Source organism: Urocampus carinirostris, chromosome 3, assembly GCF_059441175.1.
Source record: "Urocampus carinirostris isolate Australia breed hairy pipefish chromosome 3, RoL_Ucar_1.0, whole genome shotgun sequence".
In the NCBI taxonomy this organism is placed as follows: Eukaryota; Metazoa; Chordata; class Actinopteri; order Syngnathiformes; family Syngnathidae; genus Urocampus; species Urocampus carinirostris.
The window spans coordinates 41,594,287-41,613,222 of NC_142351.1; the positions used below are offsets into that span (position 1 = coordinate 41,594,287).

Here is an 18,936-nt window from a genome sequence, read left to right on the forward strand (position 1 = left end):
CAGGCACGCGCACTGGTTGCCAGGCAGATTTGCCTGCCTGTTTGTTGATGTAGTGAAAATAGTGAAAAGCGTCTGTAGGGGGTGCACCTTCACTGTCGATTGTTCGGGAAACTCTGGGTGCAAAGAATAGCAGCGCGTACTGTACTTTTGTTTTGACTTTGTAACAAGAGGCAACCGTCATAACTAGAGGCAACATTTTCCTGTTCAGGTATTTCGTAACCTGAAAGGTTGTATGTAGAGACATCTGTAAGTATAGTTAACACTGTACCAGCTTGCCCTTTCAGAGTTTGCATGTTCCCCCTGTGCCTGCATGGGTTTGCTCCGGGCAGTACGGTTTCCTTTCGAATCCCAAAAACACGCATGGCAGGTTGATTGATGGGTTCAAATTGTCCCGAGGTGTGAATGAGCGAGTGAATTATCCGTCTCTGTGTGCCCTAACACTTGCTGGCAACTAGCTCTGGCTCTCCCTTGCCCACTGCTCACAGACCGCTGTGATGGGCTCCAGCTTTCCCGCGACCCTAGTGAGGATAAGCGGTACAGAAAATGGATGGCTGTATAAACGCTGCTAAACGTGTGCGCACATCGTCCCCAATTTGATGATGTGCTCGCGCAGGTGTGGCCCGGGAGCTCGTGCCCGAAGCCCCGCCTGCCTCCAAGCGCGCTCCCGCGAACCGTTGCATTGCACTACAGTAGTCTGGCGACGTCGAGCGGGTTTTCTCTGTCATTTTCAACTGCCTGGTCTTGTTAATCCACACACAAGGTAACATTTTACTTTCACTCTAACACGGCATTTTGTTCTCCATATACTTTACGTTTTAAAAAAATATATTTTAAAGTTGATTTTCTAGCGAAGCCGCCTCGGGTAGCGGCTTTAGCTATTTTATCCTCCCTTGCGACCTCCATCGCTAAATGCCGCTTCCGCACTTTCCAGTTTAGCTGATAGCCAAAGAAAAAGTCAAATTTGAATTGAAAGTCCCCATTTCAGTAGTGAACATCAGTTATACTCTCGAAATCTATACAGGTGCGACAAGGTTTTTCTTTGCTAGCTGAATTGAAACGCTGACAGTTGGCCTAAATTGTCGAAAAGGCTCTAGTCAAACAAAGGCTGTCTTATGGACGCGGCTCGTTGACTTTTCACTTAATAAGACAATCACTTCAGGTTCTTTATTTTTTTTTCTGTGAGAAATTGTTGAGCACAGAACTCCCCTTCTTCGTGAAACTGTTTTACTTATAACTTCGTTTATTTCATTCATACATGAATTTTTATTTTCCCCGTGGTTGAACTGAATTGAGACCACCTACACGTTCTTTCACTGCGGACACACTAGCCATCTGTTGCCTGTATGATGACGCCATCTTTCTGGTGACCCACCCAGTAGCAGGCTGATTTAAAAACACTGGCTTTACTGGGAAACGCTCGTTGCAAGGACACACAATTGTGTCGTTAAGCTAATTATGTTGTGGGGCATTATAATAATGGATACATTGATGCTGCCTTCTTTCCTTAAAGAACTGCACCTTAACTCACTGACGTTTGAGTACTCAACAATACAGTCGAGTAATCCCTCTTTTTCCGCGGGATTTACGTTCCAAAAAGTCCCATAATAGTCAACCTTCAAAGTAGTAACTTTTAAGTATGTAGTTATTTATTGAAGAAAGATTACTTTCCTGGCATATCAGAACTTATGGCGTATGTCAGATATTTACATACATAAGGCACAGTGGACTTTAATGCGCGTGGAATTTAATCTACAGTAGGAGCTTCCATATTTTTTTGTGGATAATGTAAGCGCAAAAATTGATCAGTTGTAGTAAGGTGTCGCTGACTAAAATCACAAAACAAGGCATGCAACGGGAATCAAACTCTTAATGGCGGTTAGAACGCTTCAACCTAACCGCAAAAAAAGAGGTCGGGGGCAATCAACTCTGGTGTATCTGATGACGAGTCTGACTTTGTGTTTATTTTTATGTTTCAGGATGGAATTTCTGTTTTATCCATTCTTGCATTAGTTTTTGGCACTGTGAGCAAAAAGTGTCATAATTAAATCTGTATCACTATTGGTTAAATGTTTATGCTTTCACCTCCGCAGCAGATGTTAAATTCCTGTGTGGCATACAATGTTATACGATTTTGGTCACAGGTATTATTTGATTGGTCAATCATTGCATAAATAATGTAGTATACTGTAAAAGCTTGTGTAGTAACGCAGACGTGTAAATATGGCATACATTTCCAATTTTCCCCACCATATTTTTCAGTATATAACGCGCACTTCATTATAATTGAGTTTTAAGGTGCTTCTTACAGTCTTAAAAATAGGGTTCTGTATTGAAACCAAAAACACCCCTTTTTTATTTGTTATTTTTTTACAAATAACTTCTGTATTGTGAAATTATGATTTTTAAATAATCTTGCTGCTTCATTTTATTACTGTGCTAATTAGTTTGATTTTTAAACAAGTTAGTCTTTTTCTCTTTCTTTTATCAAAATTCAAACCGAGCAAAGGAATTTGTGGCCTGTCTGTTTGTTCCTTTACCGTTACTCTTGGTCAGCATTTTAGGATTAAATGTTTGGTCCATGGTGCCCTGGCTCTTAGGAAATTATAAGCTCAGTAAAATAGGAAGTACTCCACACACTCTTTTTTCTTCTACTGTATTTTGAGAGAAGCCAGATAAAGTAATAGTAACTGGTATATCTGCATAATATGCGTCCTGACGAAATACTTGTTGAGATTTTCTGTGGCAAGTAGAACTTTTCACAGATTAGGAAAACCTGAAAAATATTGAATCTAGAAATATTCATATTATTTCAATCGATATATCAACAAAAGTCCTTAATTCATTCAAACACTCATTCAGTCCATTGTTCATTCACTCACTACTGACACGCTTTGCACCCCGCCATTGAACTTGTAATTTTTCTTGGCTTTGTAAAGAAAATTTACATAGCTCTTTCAAAATTAAACACTTCAGGGCTGTCCATGTATGGATACTCTCAGACAGGCAGCAAGGTGTTCTCCTCGCAGTCTCTTCCTGAGGTCTGATTTGACCTATAAGATGACTAAAATTAGTCAAAAGAAATGAAAGTGGGAGGTGCCTTTGGGGCACACATTTGTACAAGACAGGTGATTACATTGATATTTTAAAAAGTCTCATCTCTCATTAGCTACACCGCTTATCCTCAGTAGGGTCGCGGGGGCGCTGGAGCCCATCCCAGCAATCATCGGGGCAGTGGGTAGGGGACACCCTGAACTGGTTGCCAGCCAATCGCAGGGCACACGGGGACAGACAACTCACTCGCTCATTCACACCTTGGGACAATTTGGACCGGCCAATTCACCTGAAATGCATGTCTTTGGAATGTGGGAGGAAACCGGAGTGCCCGGAGGAAACCCACGCAAGCACAGGGAGAACATACAAACTCCGCACAGGAAGTCTGGAGCTGGATTTGAACCCACTCAGGAGGTTCCCAAGACATGAACTGTGCCGCACATGCTCTAACCACTGCGCCGCCGTGCTGTGCTGCCCACATTTTAAAAAGTATGTGGTAGAAAAGCGGGTGTGAGATTAAGAAGGTGTGTAAAAAGTGTAGTTAACTTGTTTAAGCACGTTCAGGTTGGAGACTGATATATTAGCTCTTATAACATTAGTTTGTCAATCAAGTGTGTGTTTAGATGATTAAGAGAATGCATAAAAAGCACACTAAAGTGGAAGATTGAGAGTGATTAGCTGTTGCCATAACAGTTCGTCAATCTAGCTCTAAAACAGGAGTGCCCACTTTTTTCCTTTCGCCAGCTTTGTTGAAATTTCATTGCACTTTTTGTTTAAGTTAATTTCAGTAATGTTAGTTGTAGTAACATTTTTATTTATTGTAAAAAATAATAATCAGCAAGCTATTTAAGTTTTAATGTACTTTTATACAACTTACTGCTAAGCTTAATTTTATTTCCTGCATTGTTAGTTTTTGTTTAAGAACAGGTTAGTCATGTTAGTTGTGTAAAAATCTTAATTTATTTACCGTAAAAAGTTTCACAGTGCTATTTAAGTTATATTTGAAATTATAACGATGCATTTATTATAATTTCAGTTTCAGGCTGAGACATTCTTTGGAAATATGTTCAAAGCTGGTCTCGTAATATTCCTAACGTGTAACTGAAACAGCAGATTTGGGTCAATTGTGTCACCTAAATTTCTGACTGAGTCATTCAGAAATCTGAGAGCTAGGATCTGAACCTTGAGAGGACAGTTTCATAGAGACCAATCAATTTTTCAAGCAGATCTAGTAAGATATTATGGTCCAGAGTGTCACAGGCAGCCCTGGGATCCAGCATCAGCAACAGTGATGAATTGCGGGAGTCCATTGCCAGGAGAAGAACGTTGGTTACTTTAAACAGGGCTGTCTCAGTTGAGTGAATAGCCTTGAATCCTGACTGCATAAAATTAAAATGGTTATTCTCAGGCATAAAGACATTCTGCTGTTGTGCAACAACTTTCTCAAGTATTTTAGAAATTAACAATAGGTTTGACACAGGTCCATAAACACATAGGCTTTTCGGGTCAAAGTTGGGTAATTTAAGCGTAGATTTAATGACAGCGGACTTCAGAGTCGCTGAGAGATGGGAAGATCTTTTGACATGTGACCTTTTTGCATGGTCATTACAAAGCTTTCCTAAATGTGTTGAATCTTCTTATTAAAGAAGTTCATAAAGCTGAATAGGTAGAACCATCTGAAATTATCCATTGCCCTGTGAGAGTAGATAAGCCTCGAACGGGTATTTCGGGTTACTTTAATAACATAGTAACAGTATATTAATAACACGATACTTTAGAAATGCTTGTCAAACTGGTAGCCCTTTGCGTTCACCAGTTACAAAAAAATAAAAATAAAGTAGTTCTCAGCTGCTATGGTTGATAAAAGATGGAAGTCATTGTAAAAGGAAATGATTATTTCGTTCAGACAAAACAAGAGACCATGTTATCTAGATGTGGGTTTTCCTGTTGTGTCGGCGTTTTTTATTGTGTCTTCCATTTTTTTTTCAGTTGTTTCACTCTTCTGGTTCTGGTCACACGTATTTATAAGCGGTTACCCACATTGATGGTTATCATTGGCCTCCTTTGTTGTTTGGCTTGGATCAATAGTCGTGGCTTTTTTATAAGTGGTAAAGTGTCTGTGATGTTTGTTTATATGCACCAAGGAGGCATTTGTCGAAACGTTTGGTGCATTTGGCTGGTCAGAGATTCACCAGGCACATGCCTCCAGGCTGCCACAGCCCTCATTTTTAGGCTGTCTTCTTGTTCGCGTCATCGAGGGAATCCCTTTAATATTTTTGACAGCATTGTCCTACTTAAGATAATTTATCAACCGTGACACTTGCGGACCTCTCAAGGTGATTCACGGTCATATTGGGAAATTTCAACAAGGTTATTGTACCGTTAAAAAAAAAAAAAACTAGACATGATAACCGTATGATCACTTTTGCAGTGTGATGAGGAGCTGTATTGCTGGGGCCTTTGTCGTGGTGCCAGTGTGTCCCTATAGGACAGCTGAGGTGCCTGTAGACCTGTTCTGAAAAAAAGCCCACAAGTGTTTGGTCATTGTGATATATATATATTTTTTTTGCAAAATGTTTTTTTTTTTTTTGTGGTTGACTGAGTCTATTCACCCTTCTTCTGATAATTAACCCAGTAATTACTTAGTAACAGCATGGTAATAACCAGATAAGTTATTTACGGAATTTATTCAACTTGGTGCACTTTGCGATAGTTGGCAACAAGACCACTGGAGACCACTGCTGTATTGAATATTCAGCCAATTGTAGGTTAATGGTGATCTTATTTTATTAGGCATTCATTAACAACATACTAATTGTACTGTATTTTCTGTACTAAAAGCAGAACTGGATTATGAAGCACACCACCCAAAAGTGCTGTATTCATACATCAGGCACACTTGACTATAAGGTGCATGGAATTTCAAATACATTCCTGCGCTGTCTTCACTCCGAAGTATCCCCTTTTTGCCAGCGACACAGCCAGTGAACGGCATCTTGAATAACCAGATTTATTTTCTTTTAGTTTCCGTTTATTTGGACAATGGGCCCAACCAGTACCATTAAAAGGTTATGTAAGCTTGTTAATGATACAGATACTTTTGAAACTAAGCTAAGACATGCCAGCAACAGTTCAAACAAGAGTACGTACTTAACATTACCCTACATTAAATTCTTCATTGGTAATCCCAGTTTGTTTCATACCTATGGACAATTATAGTGCAAAGCAACAACAAAAGAGGATTTGTAATGAGCGTTCAAAAGTTGATTTCTGAACTGCCGTCACCGTTCCATGCCTGTTTTTTGTTTCGGTTTCCCCAACAAACAATTAACATTTCAACCACAAGAGGGCACCCAAAGACCACTCTATATGTGTCTCAACGGTGGAGAACTAACCATATGCAGTATCCTTTAATTGTAACAATGCATTTCCATTTTGTGCACTATATTTTTCGATATGGGGCGGCAGTAGCTCAGGAGGTAGAGCGATCGTTTTAGGATTAAGGGATCCCAGTTCGAATCCCGGCTTGTCCGTGTTACATGCCGAAGTGTCCTTGGGTAAGACACTGAATCCCCAATACCCCCAATAAGCAGGTTAGCGCCTTACATGGCTGCACAGATCACGGCCGCTATTGGGAAATGTGAAGCACAATGTAAAGCGCTTTGGGAAGTCATTGACTTGAAAAGCGCTATATAAATGCAGATCATTTCATTTCATTTCAGATATAAGGTGCACCGGATTTTAAGGCGCACTTTCAAATTTCTGGCCAATTGACGGTTTTCAGGTGTGCCGTATAGTTTGGAAAATATGGAACTTACAGTTGGCTAAGTCCCATTGTATTTGGTATAGTTTCTCGATAACTTTACTCTATTTGGCAAACATACTTCCATAGTTACTGGAACTTGTTCCTATGTGCGATTCTTATTTTACCAGTGCCAGATTTCCTGATCTCTAGTAATGATGTCCATGTGGTTCAGGGCTTAAGCAATTGCCTTACATTTCATAATCAAATATGATGAAATAATCCTATAATAAATGTATCTCCACATACAGGGATGGCCGCCATCCGTAAGAAGCTGGTGATTGTTGGCGATGGAGCTTGTGGGAAAACCTGCCTTCTGATTGTCTTCAGCAAGGACCAGTTCCCCGAGGTTTATGTCCCCACTGTTTTTGAGAACTATGTGGCTGACATCGAAGTGGATTGCAAACAGGTAGGGGATTACTTTCACTAATATCCATCCATCCATTATCAGCAGCGCATATCCTCAGTAGGGTCGCGAGGGTGCTGGAGCCCATCCCAGCTATCCTCGGGCAGTGGGCAGGGGACACCCTGCACTGGTTGCCAGCCAATCGCAGGGCAGACAGGGACAGACAACTCGCTCGCTCATTCACACCTAGGGACAATTTGGACCGGCCAATTCACCTGAAATGCATGGTTTTTGGAATGTGGGAGGAAACCGGAGTGCCCGGAGGAAACCCACGCAAGCACGGGAACATACAAACTCCACACGGTAGCTGGATTTGAATCCATGACCTCAGAACTGTGCTGCACACGCGCTAACTACTGCGCCGCCGTGCCGCCTTCTCACCAATAATCTTGTGTAAACTTTTTAATGTAAACCCAGGGCCAAATAAGCACATCTTCATTTAAAATTCAATTATGTGGAGTCTGATAACTAATTATTGATTAAAAAAAGCATGTGAAATAAACAATCTGTAATTCAGACCTATATTGCAATTTCGATGCGATTTTCGATTTTTAAAGAAAAGTCAATTTCTCTGCTTGTTTGGTTTTGAGGGAGAATTTAAACATAGTGACATGCAAACTTACCTCGAGGTGACGTCCTTGGAGATGGAGAATATACAACTTAAACAAAATAACAACTATAGGTCTACAAATAATAGAATTGCAGCTGAATAAATGGTCTTTATTGTCATTATACAAAAGTCCAACAAAATTGGAGGGCTACTCCTCTCAGTGTAAGATAGCAATTTAGAGAGCGGTTGGCTAGGGACTGGTAACCGCGACTTCTGCAAGGTCTTTGTAATGATTGAAATACAAGAGTTACAAATGTCGCGTTTTCCACAAATGGTATTTCAGAGTCGTACGTTTTTTTTTGTTATGGATCAGGCGTTGGTGACTAGCCACGTTCGGCAGTGGTGGTTTGAGAGTTGTTAGCATCGCTGATAGCTTTCCCTTCTAGCGCCGCTTCAATCTATTCCCGGACACGATAAAAATCCAGGGATCATTTACTTGTGATCTTTTTTTTTGTGTGTTCTTCTGACTTTCCTCAGTGTCTCATCTAATTGATCCATTCATTTTCAATGTAACGAGCTGCTAAAGTTACAAGCTGTCATGTTTGTTTTGTTGGCCAGTTGTGCGCCCGGCTGCTTGACTGAGCACTTACACTAGCCTATCAAAGTCGTGCACACACGTCTTGCAAACTTTTCCTCGCCTTTCTTGGCTGGTGCCATTAGAACCTTCTTTTGATAGGCCGTTAAACCCCGAAATGTGAATATACTTGTTGGCCAAACACTGCATAGCTCAAATAAAAAACTGGATTTATAATTCCTTAAAAAACCCGCAGTGTTTTGCTGTTACGTTATTGGTCAGATTTGGGTTAATTGTTCAGCCCTAATTGCAACTATTAGAAACATTCAGGATAGTGCAGTAAGTCAGGTATTTTGTTAATTTAGACAATATCTGGAACTGTGAATATTAAGAAAACAAAAATGAATGTTTATATATGTTTGTTGCCATGGCTAAGAGCTGTGCCAGGTAATGTGTGCGAGACACATTAATTGTGTGCAAGAAATATTTATTTTTGTGTTTTGTTTGTATCAAGTGTGAGGTTCTCTTTTTGTTGACTTAGTCTTGAATTTGATTTCAAAAAAGTCTTGAACAAGGCTTGAATTTAACTTGCCTTAAACTGTAGGAACCTTGTATGGCCACGATACCAACATGAAACCTACAATGTATTTATTTAATGTCCTTCAAAGTTTGATCCATCATCATAAACACAAGAGAGTAGTGCTTTTTTGCATTCATTTATATCTTCCAGGACGACTTTCTGTTTTAGATTTTCGCTAACATTTGTCTCTGGTACAGTGAATAAAAACTGTGTGATAAAGAGATAAAAAGGAATGCCTTTTCACATGTCATCTTTATCACAGGTGATCCGTTGGTTAGAATTTGGCGCTCTCACCCTGACTGGGTTCTATTTTTGTCGCATTCAATGTTTTGCAATTGTGGTCAGCAATATATTTAGACTGATCAAATATTGCACATATACGGTAATATACTAGTGTAACACCCCGTAAATAACACACACACACACAAACTTTGAGTACTTTTTTCGTTTTAAAAAAAGTGTTTTATACACGACTAAATACGGTAACACGTAAAACAACTGATGTTATTTTATATTGACATCAAAAATAACTTTTTAATAATGCAATATTTATTAAAACATTTTTCAAATGTTTCAAGTTTTGAAGCATTTGAGTTTTGAGGTTCTACTGTTAAAGAAGAGGTTGAGATTTTCCCATGTCTTTGTTGTATTGATAGGCAGTATCACATACATCCTTTCTTTTTTGATCATCCGAATGCATCAGTTGTCTGAAAAGTAAATGAAATCTCTGATGGTCCTACCTCTTCAGTTTAACGAACTTCTTTAATAAGAAGATTCAACACATTTTTCAAACATTTGTGCCTTTTGTGTTTACCTCAGGTGGAGTTGGCTCTGTGGGACACGGCCGGTCAAGAAGACTATGATAGGCTCAGACCGCTCTCTTATCCAGACACTGACGTCATTCTCATGTGCTTTTCTATAGACAGCCCTGACAGCTTGGGTGAGTGGAAACATTGTCACACATCAATCCATTACGGAACGCTCCCCTCCTAACCATGGGACTTGCGGACGAGCAATATTAGTAGTTTCAGAGTTACTGGCTTCTTTTTATTTCACGACAGTTGCTAATGACGTCCGGGTGATTGCTAGCACTAATATGTCTGTCGTGCCAGCAAACACCAGCAGCAGTTAATGAACGAAGAAGCTCACTAAGCCTGCTCTCTGAAGTGAACGCCAAACCGACTACCCACCCTTAAGGAACGTGGCTCTCTTCAAGATGCTTTTACACTGTCTCCATCTTTTCTCTCTCTATCTATTTTTGTCCCTCTCTTTCTCCATTGCTATTTCTATCTTTCTACATTAATCTTTCTCTCTCTATCATGTTCGATTTTTTCTGTTAATATTTCATTAAAAACAAATAAACAATTGAATAACCGTTTGAGAGCCGAAAGAGCAAATCCAAAAGAGCTAGTTTTCTAACAAGATCCGTAATACCTATCAATAATCAGCAGGCAGTCACTCAGCAATATTACACACAATTTACTCACTCCTTTTAGGATTATGAACAGCTTTTTCTGTTGATTTTAAAATGGTCAGATGTAGAATTCATTGATAAGATCGCAGGATAATTTAATTGTCATGCTTAAAGACAATTAAATGACCAAAAATGTGACAAGCTAATATACTTGTAATTGTAGGAAAAATACCTGGTGTTTTAAATCAGGGTTCGGCAACCTTTTTGAGCCATAAAGGAAAAAAATAATAATACTGTTGGGTTTTTTTGGGGTGAGAGAGAGACTCACACCAGAACATGCTGTCCAAATTGAATTCTTTAATGCACTTTATTTCACTGTGACATTACATGATTTGATCAAATCTAATAAATAATAATTATGCCGGAGCCCGTGTCCCATATACGTTATACATGCACCAAAACACATACACCACTTAAAGTGTGACTCCCTTCGCAGTTACTTAAAAGGGTTGAGCCTCATTTTTGTCCTAAAAAATGGTTTTCAAACCAGGTGTGAGGAAAGTTATTTTGCATAAATGTCACAAATTACTTCAATCGAGGTTACTGCCGTATTTACTAGAGGCCGACCGATTATGGGCACCGATATTTGGGGATTTAAGGGATATCGGTTTTAACTTTGCTTTGAAAGCAGTCTTTCTCTCACTCATTTGCTCCTCCTCTCTTGCCTCCCATCCCCTCTCCTCTTCCTCTCTCGTTTTATGTTATCTTAAGTCACCCATTCAAATTGCTCTCAATTATTTGCTAGAGCTTTTGGGTAAAATGTTTTTTAGTTTAAAGCTTGTTCTTCCATTATAAAGTGTCTCAGCAATGAAGATAGATTTTTTAATCAGCTTCCATATAAAGGATTATTTAGCGGTTTACAGACACAACAGGTATGTTGGTGTGACACCCTGACTGTAAACTGAAGTTATAATTGTGTCAAATATATACTGGACTGAAGCCTACAGTCGTAAGGATTGTTTTGGCTTTGCATGTGCAATGAACGGCTCTGCGTGAATAGATATATTGAAAATTGCACAAATTGTATTTTATTTCCGAGCCATATGTAATCGAGGTTAACCAATTTATTGGGCGGACCGATTATAGGCACCGATATTTGGAAATTTGACTGATGTCGATTTGGCATATATACTCGTTCAACTGATATTGAGCCAATACATCATTTTAAAAATGCATCTTAACGCGCTGCTTGGAATCAAATGGACTGAACGATTTCAAGGCAGTGGAGTATTTCTGACGCTGCGTTGTTTTTTTTTTTGTTTTACTTTTTTATTTTATCCAGTGTTTTCGTCATATGTATGCTTATCCTGTCCTATATGAAGGAAAAGAGTTTTAAAAATGCTATAATTTTGGGGGCGCTTGGGTTGAATTTGGAGGTGCTTGTTCCCCCTAAAAAAAAACGTCTGGTTACACCCATGTTCACGACCATGACTCTTAGTACACAAGTAGGCTTTATATAGCATACTATAGTACCTGTAGCTATATTGTAATGCATGTTTGTTGTACGTAGTGGTTCACCGATTGCTGTAACCAGAGCGCCATTGTCAGTGAGACCCTGGTTTTAATGTATTTCCCCTCTTATTAGTCATGTGAGTTAGTTAGTTGTGTTGAAATTCAAATTTATTTACTGTGAACGTTTTCAATCTGCTATAAGTGTTTTATTTGAATTCATAACAATTATTCTTTGTTTTTGTTTATTTGCACTATTCTAAAATTTCTTACGCCAATTGTTAAGCTTTTAATGCAAATGAATATTGTCTCGAATAGCCGGGTATCTGCCTCCTCTTAATAGTAATCATTGGTATCTGTGTCGGGCCTGCAAAACCCAACTCGGTCGATCAATAATATGTACTTATTAAAAGAGCCATAAATGGCTCGCTAGCTTTAGTTTCCCGACCCCTGTTATACATGCTTGCCTTTTTTCAAAAAATGGCCTTTTCATGGTATAAAAGCAATTCAAACTTTAATTTGCCTCCAAGAGCCACGTTAGTCTTGGTGTTCCAGGCAGAGTAGCACAAGCTTATTTTGTGCCGTATGCTATATTGAGGTTTTTGACTGAACAGTGTTTGCAAACAGCCTAAAATGTTGCTTGGTTTCACCCACAACCAATACGCATTCATGCTTTGCCTTTTGTCTGCCTCATCTGATAACTGGAGAACCAGTTTCAAACGTTGATGAAATGTGTCTTGTCAAACATAACAAACACAGTAAGCATCTTATAATTTTGGTCTCTTTTGTTATAGAAAACATCCCAGAGAAGTGGACACCTGAGGTTAAACACTTCTGCCCCAATGTTCCTATTATCTTGGTCGGAAACAAGAAGGATTTGCGCAACGATGAGCACACGCGTCGGGAGCTTGCTAAAATGAAGCAGGTACTTTTTCTCATTTTGAGTACTCTGTCATGCAAAAATTTTGTTTTTGATTATAGCACGTATTCTGCATTAAAATATATTCATCCCTTTACCTTGTATTGAAATGTTTTTGAAGTACTGTATTATCCCCACTATCCACCAAAAACACCAAATTGGCCAGAAATGTGAAAGTGTGCTTTATAACCAGGTGCACCTCATATACCGCAGAGTACGGTGGATAACATTGCAAATGCACACAGTATTAATAGGTGTGCGTTACTACACGAGGTTTTATGGTTAACTTCCGTATTTGAGCAATAATTGATCAATTGTTATTCATCGCTATACACCGCAGAATGAAGCGGATAAGACTGGAAATGCAAACCTTAATGATAGGCATGTGTTACCATTCATGACTGTGACTTATCTGTACTGAGAATTTTTAAAACCAGTTAATAACAATTGTAAATATTGTTGTTTTATTCACTTGTGTTTTTATCCATCAGGAACCAGTCAAGTGTGAGGAGGGCAGGGAAATGGCAAACCGGATCACAGCTTTCGGTTACATGGAATGCTCGGCAAAGACCAAGGACGGCGTGCGGGAGGTGTTCGAGATGGCCACAAGGGCGGCGCTGCAGGCTCGCCGCGGAACGAGGCGCAGTAAATGTGTACTGCTGTAACATGGCAGTTATTTTGGAACTGTTTGCACCTGGCCTGTTTTACTTGTGGCCAAGGCACAGGAGGGGGGCAGGCGGGAATAGACTGCAGTGAATGACCAATGCTATAAAACAGCTGTTTTAAGGACTGAATTTATCCCAGGACTTTGGTTTGGGAAGCTTTGATGCAGAGGTATGTGGGCAGATAATGACCTTTTGTAAACCATCACACTCTTAATTTAGTGGGAACTTAAAGGTATTCCCAAACAAAAATTTGATATATATATATTTTTTTTTCAATTAGGCACAGAACATGTGGGGTTCATCCTCACAATTATGAAAATATGTTGCAAAATATTTCAATGCACAAGACTCGATGAATTTAGGCTCAAAGTTGACCCACCCGGCCTGTTTCTGTAGAGCTGTGACATTAATGAAGGAACACTTGGCGAATCCGATTATCACATGTGAGTCAGCTCTCCAAAACAGAAAGCAATTGAGTGCATACCGCTCATTTCTGCTTGAAGGTAGGCGGTTGTGGCTTTGAGTAAGTGTTTTTTTGCCCCATGTGTCCCTATTGGTATAATATTGTCAGACAAGCTCCGCATTGGCACGGGGGCTGCCGAGGGCTTTCCTGTTTTGTTGGCTGCCAACCATGTGTTGTCTGGCTGGCTAGCTTGGCGTAAGCTCCAGTTTTTTCCGTGCCCCGTGGTTTATTCTTGCCGGCGCTGCGTTTATTGCCTTAGCTTTTGCCGCATTTTGGTGCTGGTTCCAGTTTTGCCTGGCTGCCCACTGCATGTTTTTTGATCAGTTTGCCTGGAGTATGTCCCCTTTTTTTTTTTAAATTGACATCTGCCTTCGCCTTTATCGCCGTAGCTGTTGCTGCTTTTTGATGTTTGTTCCAGGTTAACCTGGCTGCTCCACTACGTGTTCTTTGATCAGCCAGCCTCACGTTTTACCGCAGAGGCTGCGGCCACCTGTCACTAATGGTTACCGGGTAGCCTCTGTCCGTTGGAGGCTCTATGTGTCTGTGTGTGTGTTTTTTGTTTTTGTTTGTTTGTTGCCAGTTAACCCATTTTGGCTGCTCGCCCTTTGTTGTACCATTACTGCATCTTCCTGATACACACCGCCTAGGCATTCTCCTGAAAAACTACCAAAACTTAGCTTAAAATACTCGTAACCTCATCGACTAATTAACACGTAAAACAATATGGCGACTGGCTCGCTAGGGTGCTGGTGTTTTCCAATGACGCCATAGCTAAGGATGACAATTACAAGACATGCTATCTTCAAAATGCATTATCTTGGAAAATAATTGGAATATACAGATTAAATGGATATATATAAATACAGCTTTTTTTCATGCAAAGAACGTACTATTCCCTCACATTTCCTTGCATGTTTAAGAATTTGTGATTACCTTTTATGCCATTAAAAGCCATAACCCACATTCAAGACTAAAGGTCATTAAGACACCCTTGTGTAAAATGTAGCCATCCATCCGTGATGGCTTGTGGCTGGTTGTTCTGCTGACTGTGTTTAGAGGGCAGGAGTAGTTTCCTCTCTGGGTTGCTTGATGGGTCAAAGCACATCAAGAACGTTTAGTAATGGCCGCACACGGGATGTTGATTTGTATTCGCCCAGTTGCAGGCAAATACAATTGACCTTTGACAAAGCTTTATAGGCCAAGTTTAGATTAGGTCAGATTTAGATGTGTGAGGTTTATGCCTGCAGTTTTTTAACGAGACAACCCAAATGATGGTGTGGCAAAATCCGATATCCGACACAGGTATGAGGGTCTTAAGTATGTGCTCTTATTGTCCAGCCTCAAACTGTCAGGTCTAGCTGAAGTAAATCCTGTGCTTACAGATTTGACCTGGATGCACTCAGCCCTCTCCTCAATGACACCGCTGTTATTGTCCCATAGAAGCCCCACCACTATCTTATTTTTCAACATTTGGACTACTGTATTTTCTGCACTATAGGGTGCACCCCAAAAACATATTGTTCGTACGTAAGGTGCACCGGACTATAAGGTAAATTAAATTGAGACTACAAGAGGATCTACAATGTTTACCGGGCTCTTCATATACCTACAGCATATAATAGTGCAATGTAAATTCGCAAAACATTACGAATGGTTTGAAACCTGAATTGCAGCGATAAAGACCCCGACACTTTACCACCAAATCACTAGTGGTACAGACAACATTTGGACATGTCATTATCACAGACTTTGTACTCTTGGTGCCAGAAACACTGAATTGCATAGTGTGTTTTTTGATGGCTTAAACCATCCCTCCACTTCACTCGTGCGTCAATATTATCAATATGTATACATACGTAAAATAACTTGTGTATTATGTTGAAAAACTTTCAGTTTTTGCCTTTTGCAAAGTAAAAGAGGCACACATGAAGAAGTGGACTGTTTCACCTATTAGAATGCACTACGCAAATCAGTGTTTCTGGCACTGTGATTACAAAAGGTTTGATAATTAGATAAGATTGAATACATTTTTGTGTGTCATCTGTACCACTGATGATCTAGTGTTAAAATGGTGCCCTCACCGCCACGACTCTGGTTTGAATGCCTTTTCATACAATGTATTGCAATTCGGGCAAAAGAACATTAACGATTTATCAATTATTGCTCAAATATGGAAGAAGGTATTGCAAAAATTTATTGCTCTGTGATGGGCTCGAAGGTCAATGAAATTAGTCACTGGAGACAGAATTATGTAGAACATTGAACACACCAAGCAAGATGTGGAACAGTTCAAAGCAAAATAGGATACAAGAAGATTTTGCAACATTTACACATCTTCCGGAGCACTGTGAGCAATCATTTCAAAATGGAGAGAGCATAAAACCATTGCAACTTTGCCTAGACCTAGTTGTCCTTCTAAACTTTTGTCCTAAACAAAGAGAAAACGAATCAGAATAGCAACCAAGAGGTACAGGATCACATTGAATGACCTGCATGCTGAGGTGGGGCAATGTGCATAAATCAACTATTTGACATACTCTACATACATATGCCTTTTTAGAAGAGTGGCAAGAAGAAAGCCTTTTCTGAACTAATACGGTACCATTAAAAAGGCCCATTTTGCATGCCACTGCAGTTTAGAGGTTGGTCCTAGCAGAGCACTGCATCTAAACGCCAACATGTTTTAAAGGAACTGTTTTTTTTTTGCACCAACTATTGAAAAAGATAGGAATTTCACAACCAGGTAAAATACTTGATAATAGTGATATTTGGTTGGAAATGCCAACAGTGGCCTGTCTATATTCATTAAATAACAAATGACCTGCTACAAATTCTTCCTGACCTATTTGGAAGAGCGTGCTTTAAAAACCTACCCCTGTATTCATTTGTATTTGCTAATTTGATGTCTTATTGTATTATATTGTCTGGCAGTATTTTTGAAAAAGAAAAAATCAGGCGGAACAAGAGCGTATCGTTTATCTCGCTCAATTTACCTTGTGTTTGCCGGACCCTCAATCTGCTTCCGACAGTTGGAATAGATGATTGTTTGGACCCTGTATCAAAGATGTTTGTTTATAAATGCAAAACATGAAACGGAGAGGGCAATACTCCCTCCATGTAATGTACAAATGCTTTTTGATTTTTTTCTTTTCATGAATGTTTAAATCATACATTTTGGATGCTGAAGTCAGAACAGGTTAAAAAAATGTATCCAATGTCTGTAAATATGAAATATGAGTTTGTTCATACTAAACTGTTCTCGCACAGGACTGGAAACTTTGTAAACTATCTTTGATTTGTGTAATAAATTACTTTCTATAACATCTAGTTTATTTTTTTTTTGTTCTGGGTGGAAGATGGCCAGGCCTCTTTAAAGTGAATTGATACTCATGGGAGTAATGGATGAGAGGTTTAATGGAGTGGTGGTGTTATTACAACGTTCCCCATGGATTGATAGAATATTACAGGGGTAGCACACCATTTTCATGGCCAAATTCAACCACTTTTTGATGACCACTAAAAGCAGTTTTCCAATTTCTCCAGTACTATTTAACAAAGAAATTTTTTTGCTGAGCCACAATTATATCTGCAATTTTCATAAGCGATTTTTATTTCTGCGTGTGCATTTATCCAGACATGATTTTTACAGCTTGTTTAAATCGCAAATAGATTCGTTTTTTGAGATACATCTCTCCTCATATAGGTGTTGGGCAAAATTGACAATACTATGTAGCTTAATTTTCAGCTGCAGAAAGTTCTTAATGTTACAATTTACCCATAGGAAACGCTACTTTCATTTTTTTTCATGGCCCATAATAAATGTTCAGAATTGATAGGTAACCTGTGCACTAAAACATATTTGCTAGTGCCCCCAAAAATATACAGGATAACTTAAGACATAGCTTTTCATTCAACACATTCACTAAAATGCTAATGTTACTGGTTTCCAAGGAATTGTAATTGTACCTGAAAGAAAGGGGAAAAAAGGGACACACTCAGCTTACTATTACAAAGTTCAACTACCTTCCATTGCTTTTCCTGGTTGCACAGCTTCAAAGCTTTTTATGTCTTAATAAAAGAGGATTTTGTCATCGACAGCATAGAGGGAGGACATTTCGTGAATGTCTGCAGGAACGCGATCGCAATGGTGACCGAAATCGTGTGATCTCGTCGCGGCAAACATCGGATGCTGAAAAGTTCTTGCAGCGTAAATGTTCCGTTTATGCATGAGTTAATTGTTTTTGCAATAAAATGCTATTTTGGGAGCATAGTGCCCTTGTGTTTATGGAAAGAATTGTTGGTATATTGGAAGTACAGGCGCTGCCCTACTTACGGACGAATTGAATTTGTCCGTAAGTTGCTTCAGTGCTATATTTTGTATGTTGAAGGGCAATAGAAGTATGTTTAAGGCTTGTATAAGTAACCTGTATTTTATACTAAAAAATAATCTCTCTCTCAGCCGTACCGCTTATCCTCATTAGGGTCGCGGGGGGGCTGGAGCCCATCCCAGCCATCTACGGGCAGTGGGCAGGGGACACCCTGAACTGGTTGCCAGCCAATCGCAGGGCACACAGGGACAGACAACTCATTCGCTCATTCACACCTATGGACAATTTGGACCGGCCAATTCACCTGAAATGCATGTTTTTGGAACGTGGGAGGAAACCGGAGTGCCCGGAGGAAACCCACGCAAGCACGGGGAGAACATACAAACTCCGCACAGGAAGTCTGGAGCTGGATTTGAACCCACGACAGGTTCCCATGACATGAATGCTCTACAATAAAGATAAATAAAGTTAAGTTTAACTTACTTTTGGAAGATGAGCCTTAAGAAGTCCTCCTCCGTGGTAGATAGTGGCCGAAAAAAAAGCGATTACAACCATTTTCGCAACAGCATCAAGCTTTCTTATTCCACTTTCATATCAAAAGAAACAGCTCGCCACTTTACACCAACCATATTGAATGGATGCACAAGATATTAAACAATAAAAATGTCAAAGTTC

General features: G+C 39.5%; 1 protein-coding gene across 1 annotated transcript; it reads left to right on the forward strand.

Annotated features, from left to right (window-relative positions):
* Nucleotides 1–620: 620 nt before the first annotated feature.
* On the forward strand, nt 621–17,256 carry rhoab (ras homolog gene family, member Ab). Its single transcript, XM_088331901.1, has 5 exons — nt 621–760; nt 7,105–7,262; nt 9,783–9,903; nt 12,681–12,811; nt 13,297–17,256. The coding sequence occupies exons 2-5, from the start codon at nt 7,107–7,109 to the stop codon at nt 13,468–13,470; spliced, it is 582 nt and encodes a 193-aa protein (XP_088188027.1). The 5' UTR covers nt 621–760; nt 7,105–7,106; the 3' UTR covers nt 13,471–17,256.
* Nucleotides 17,257–18,936: the final 1,680 nt, after the last annotated feature.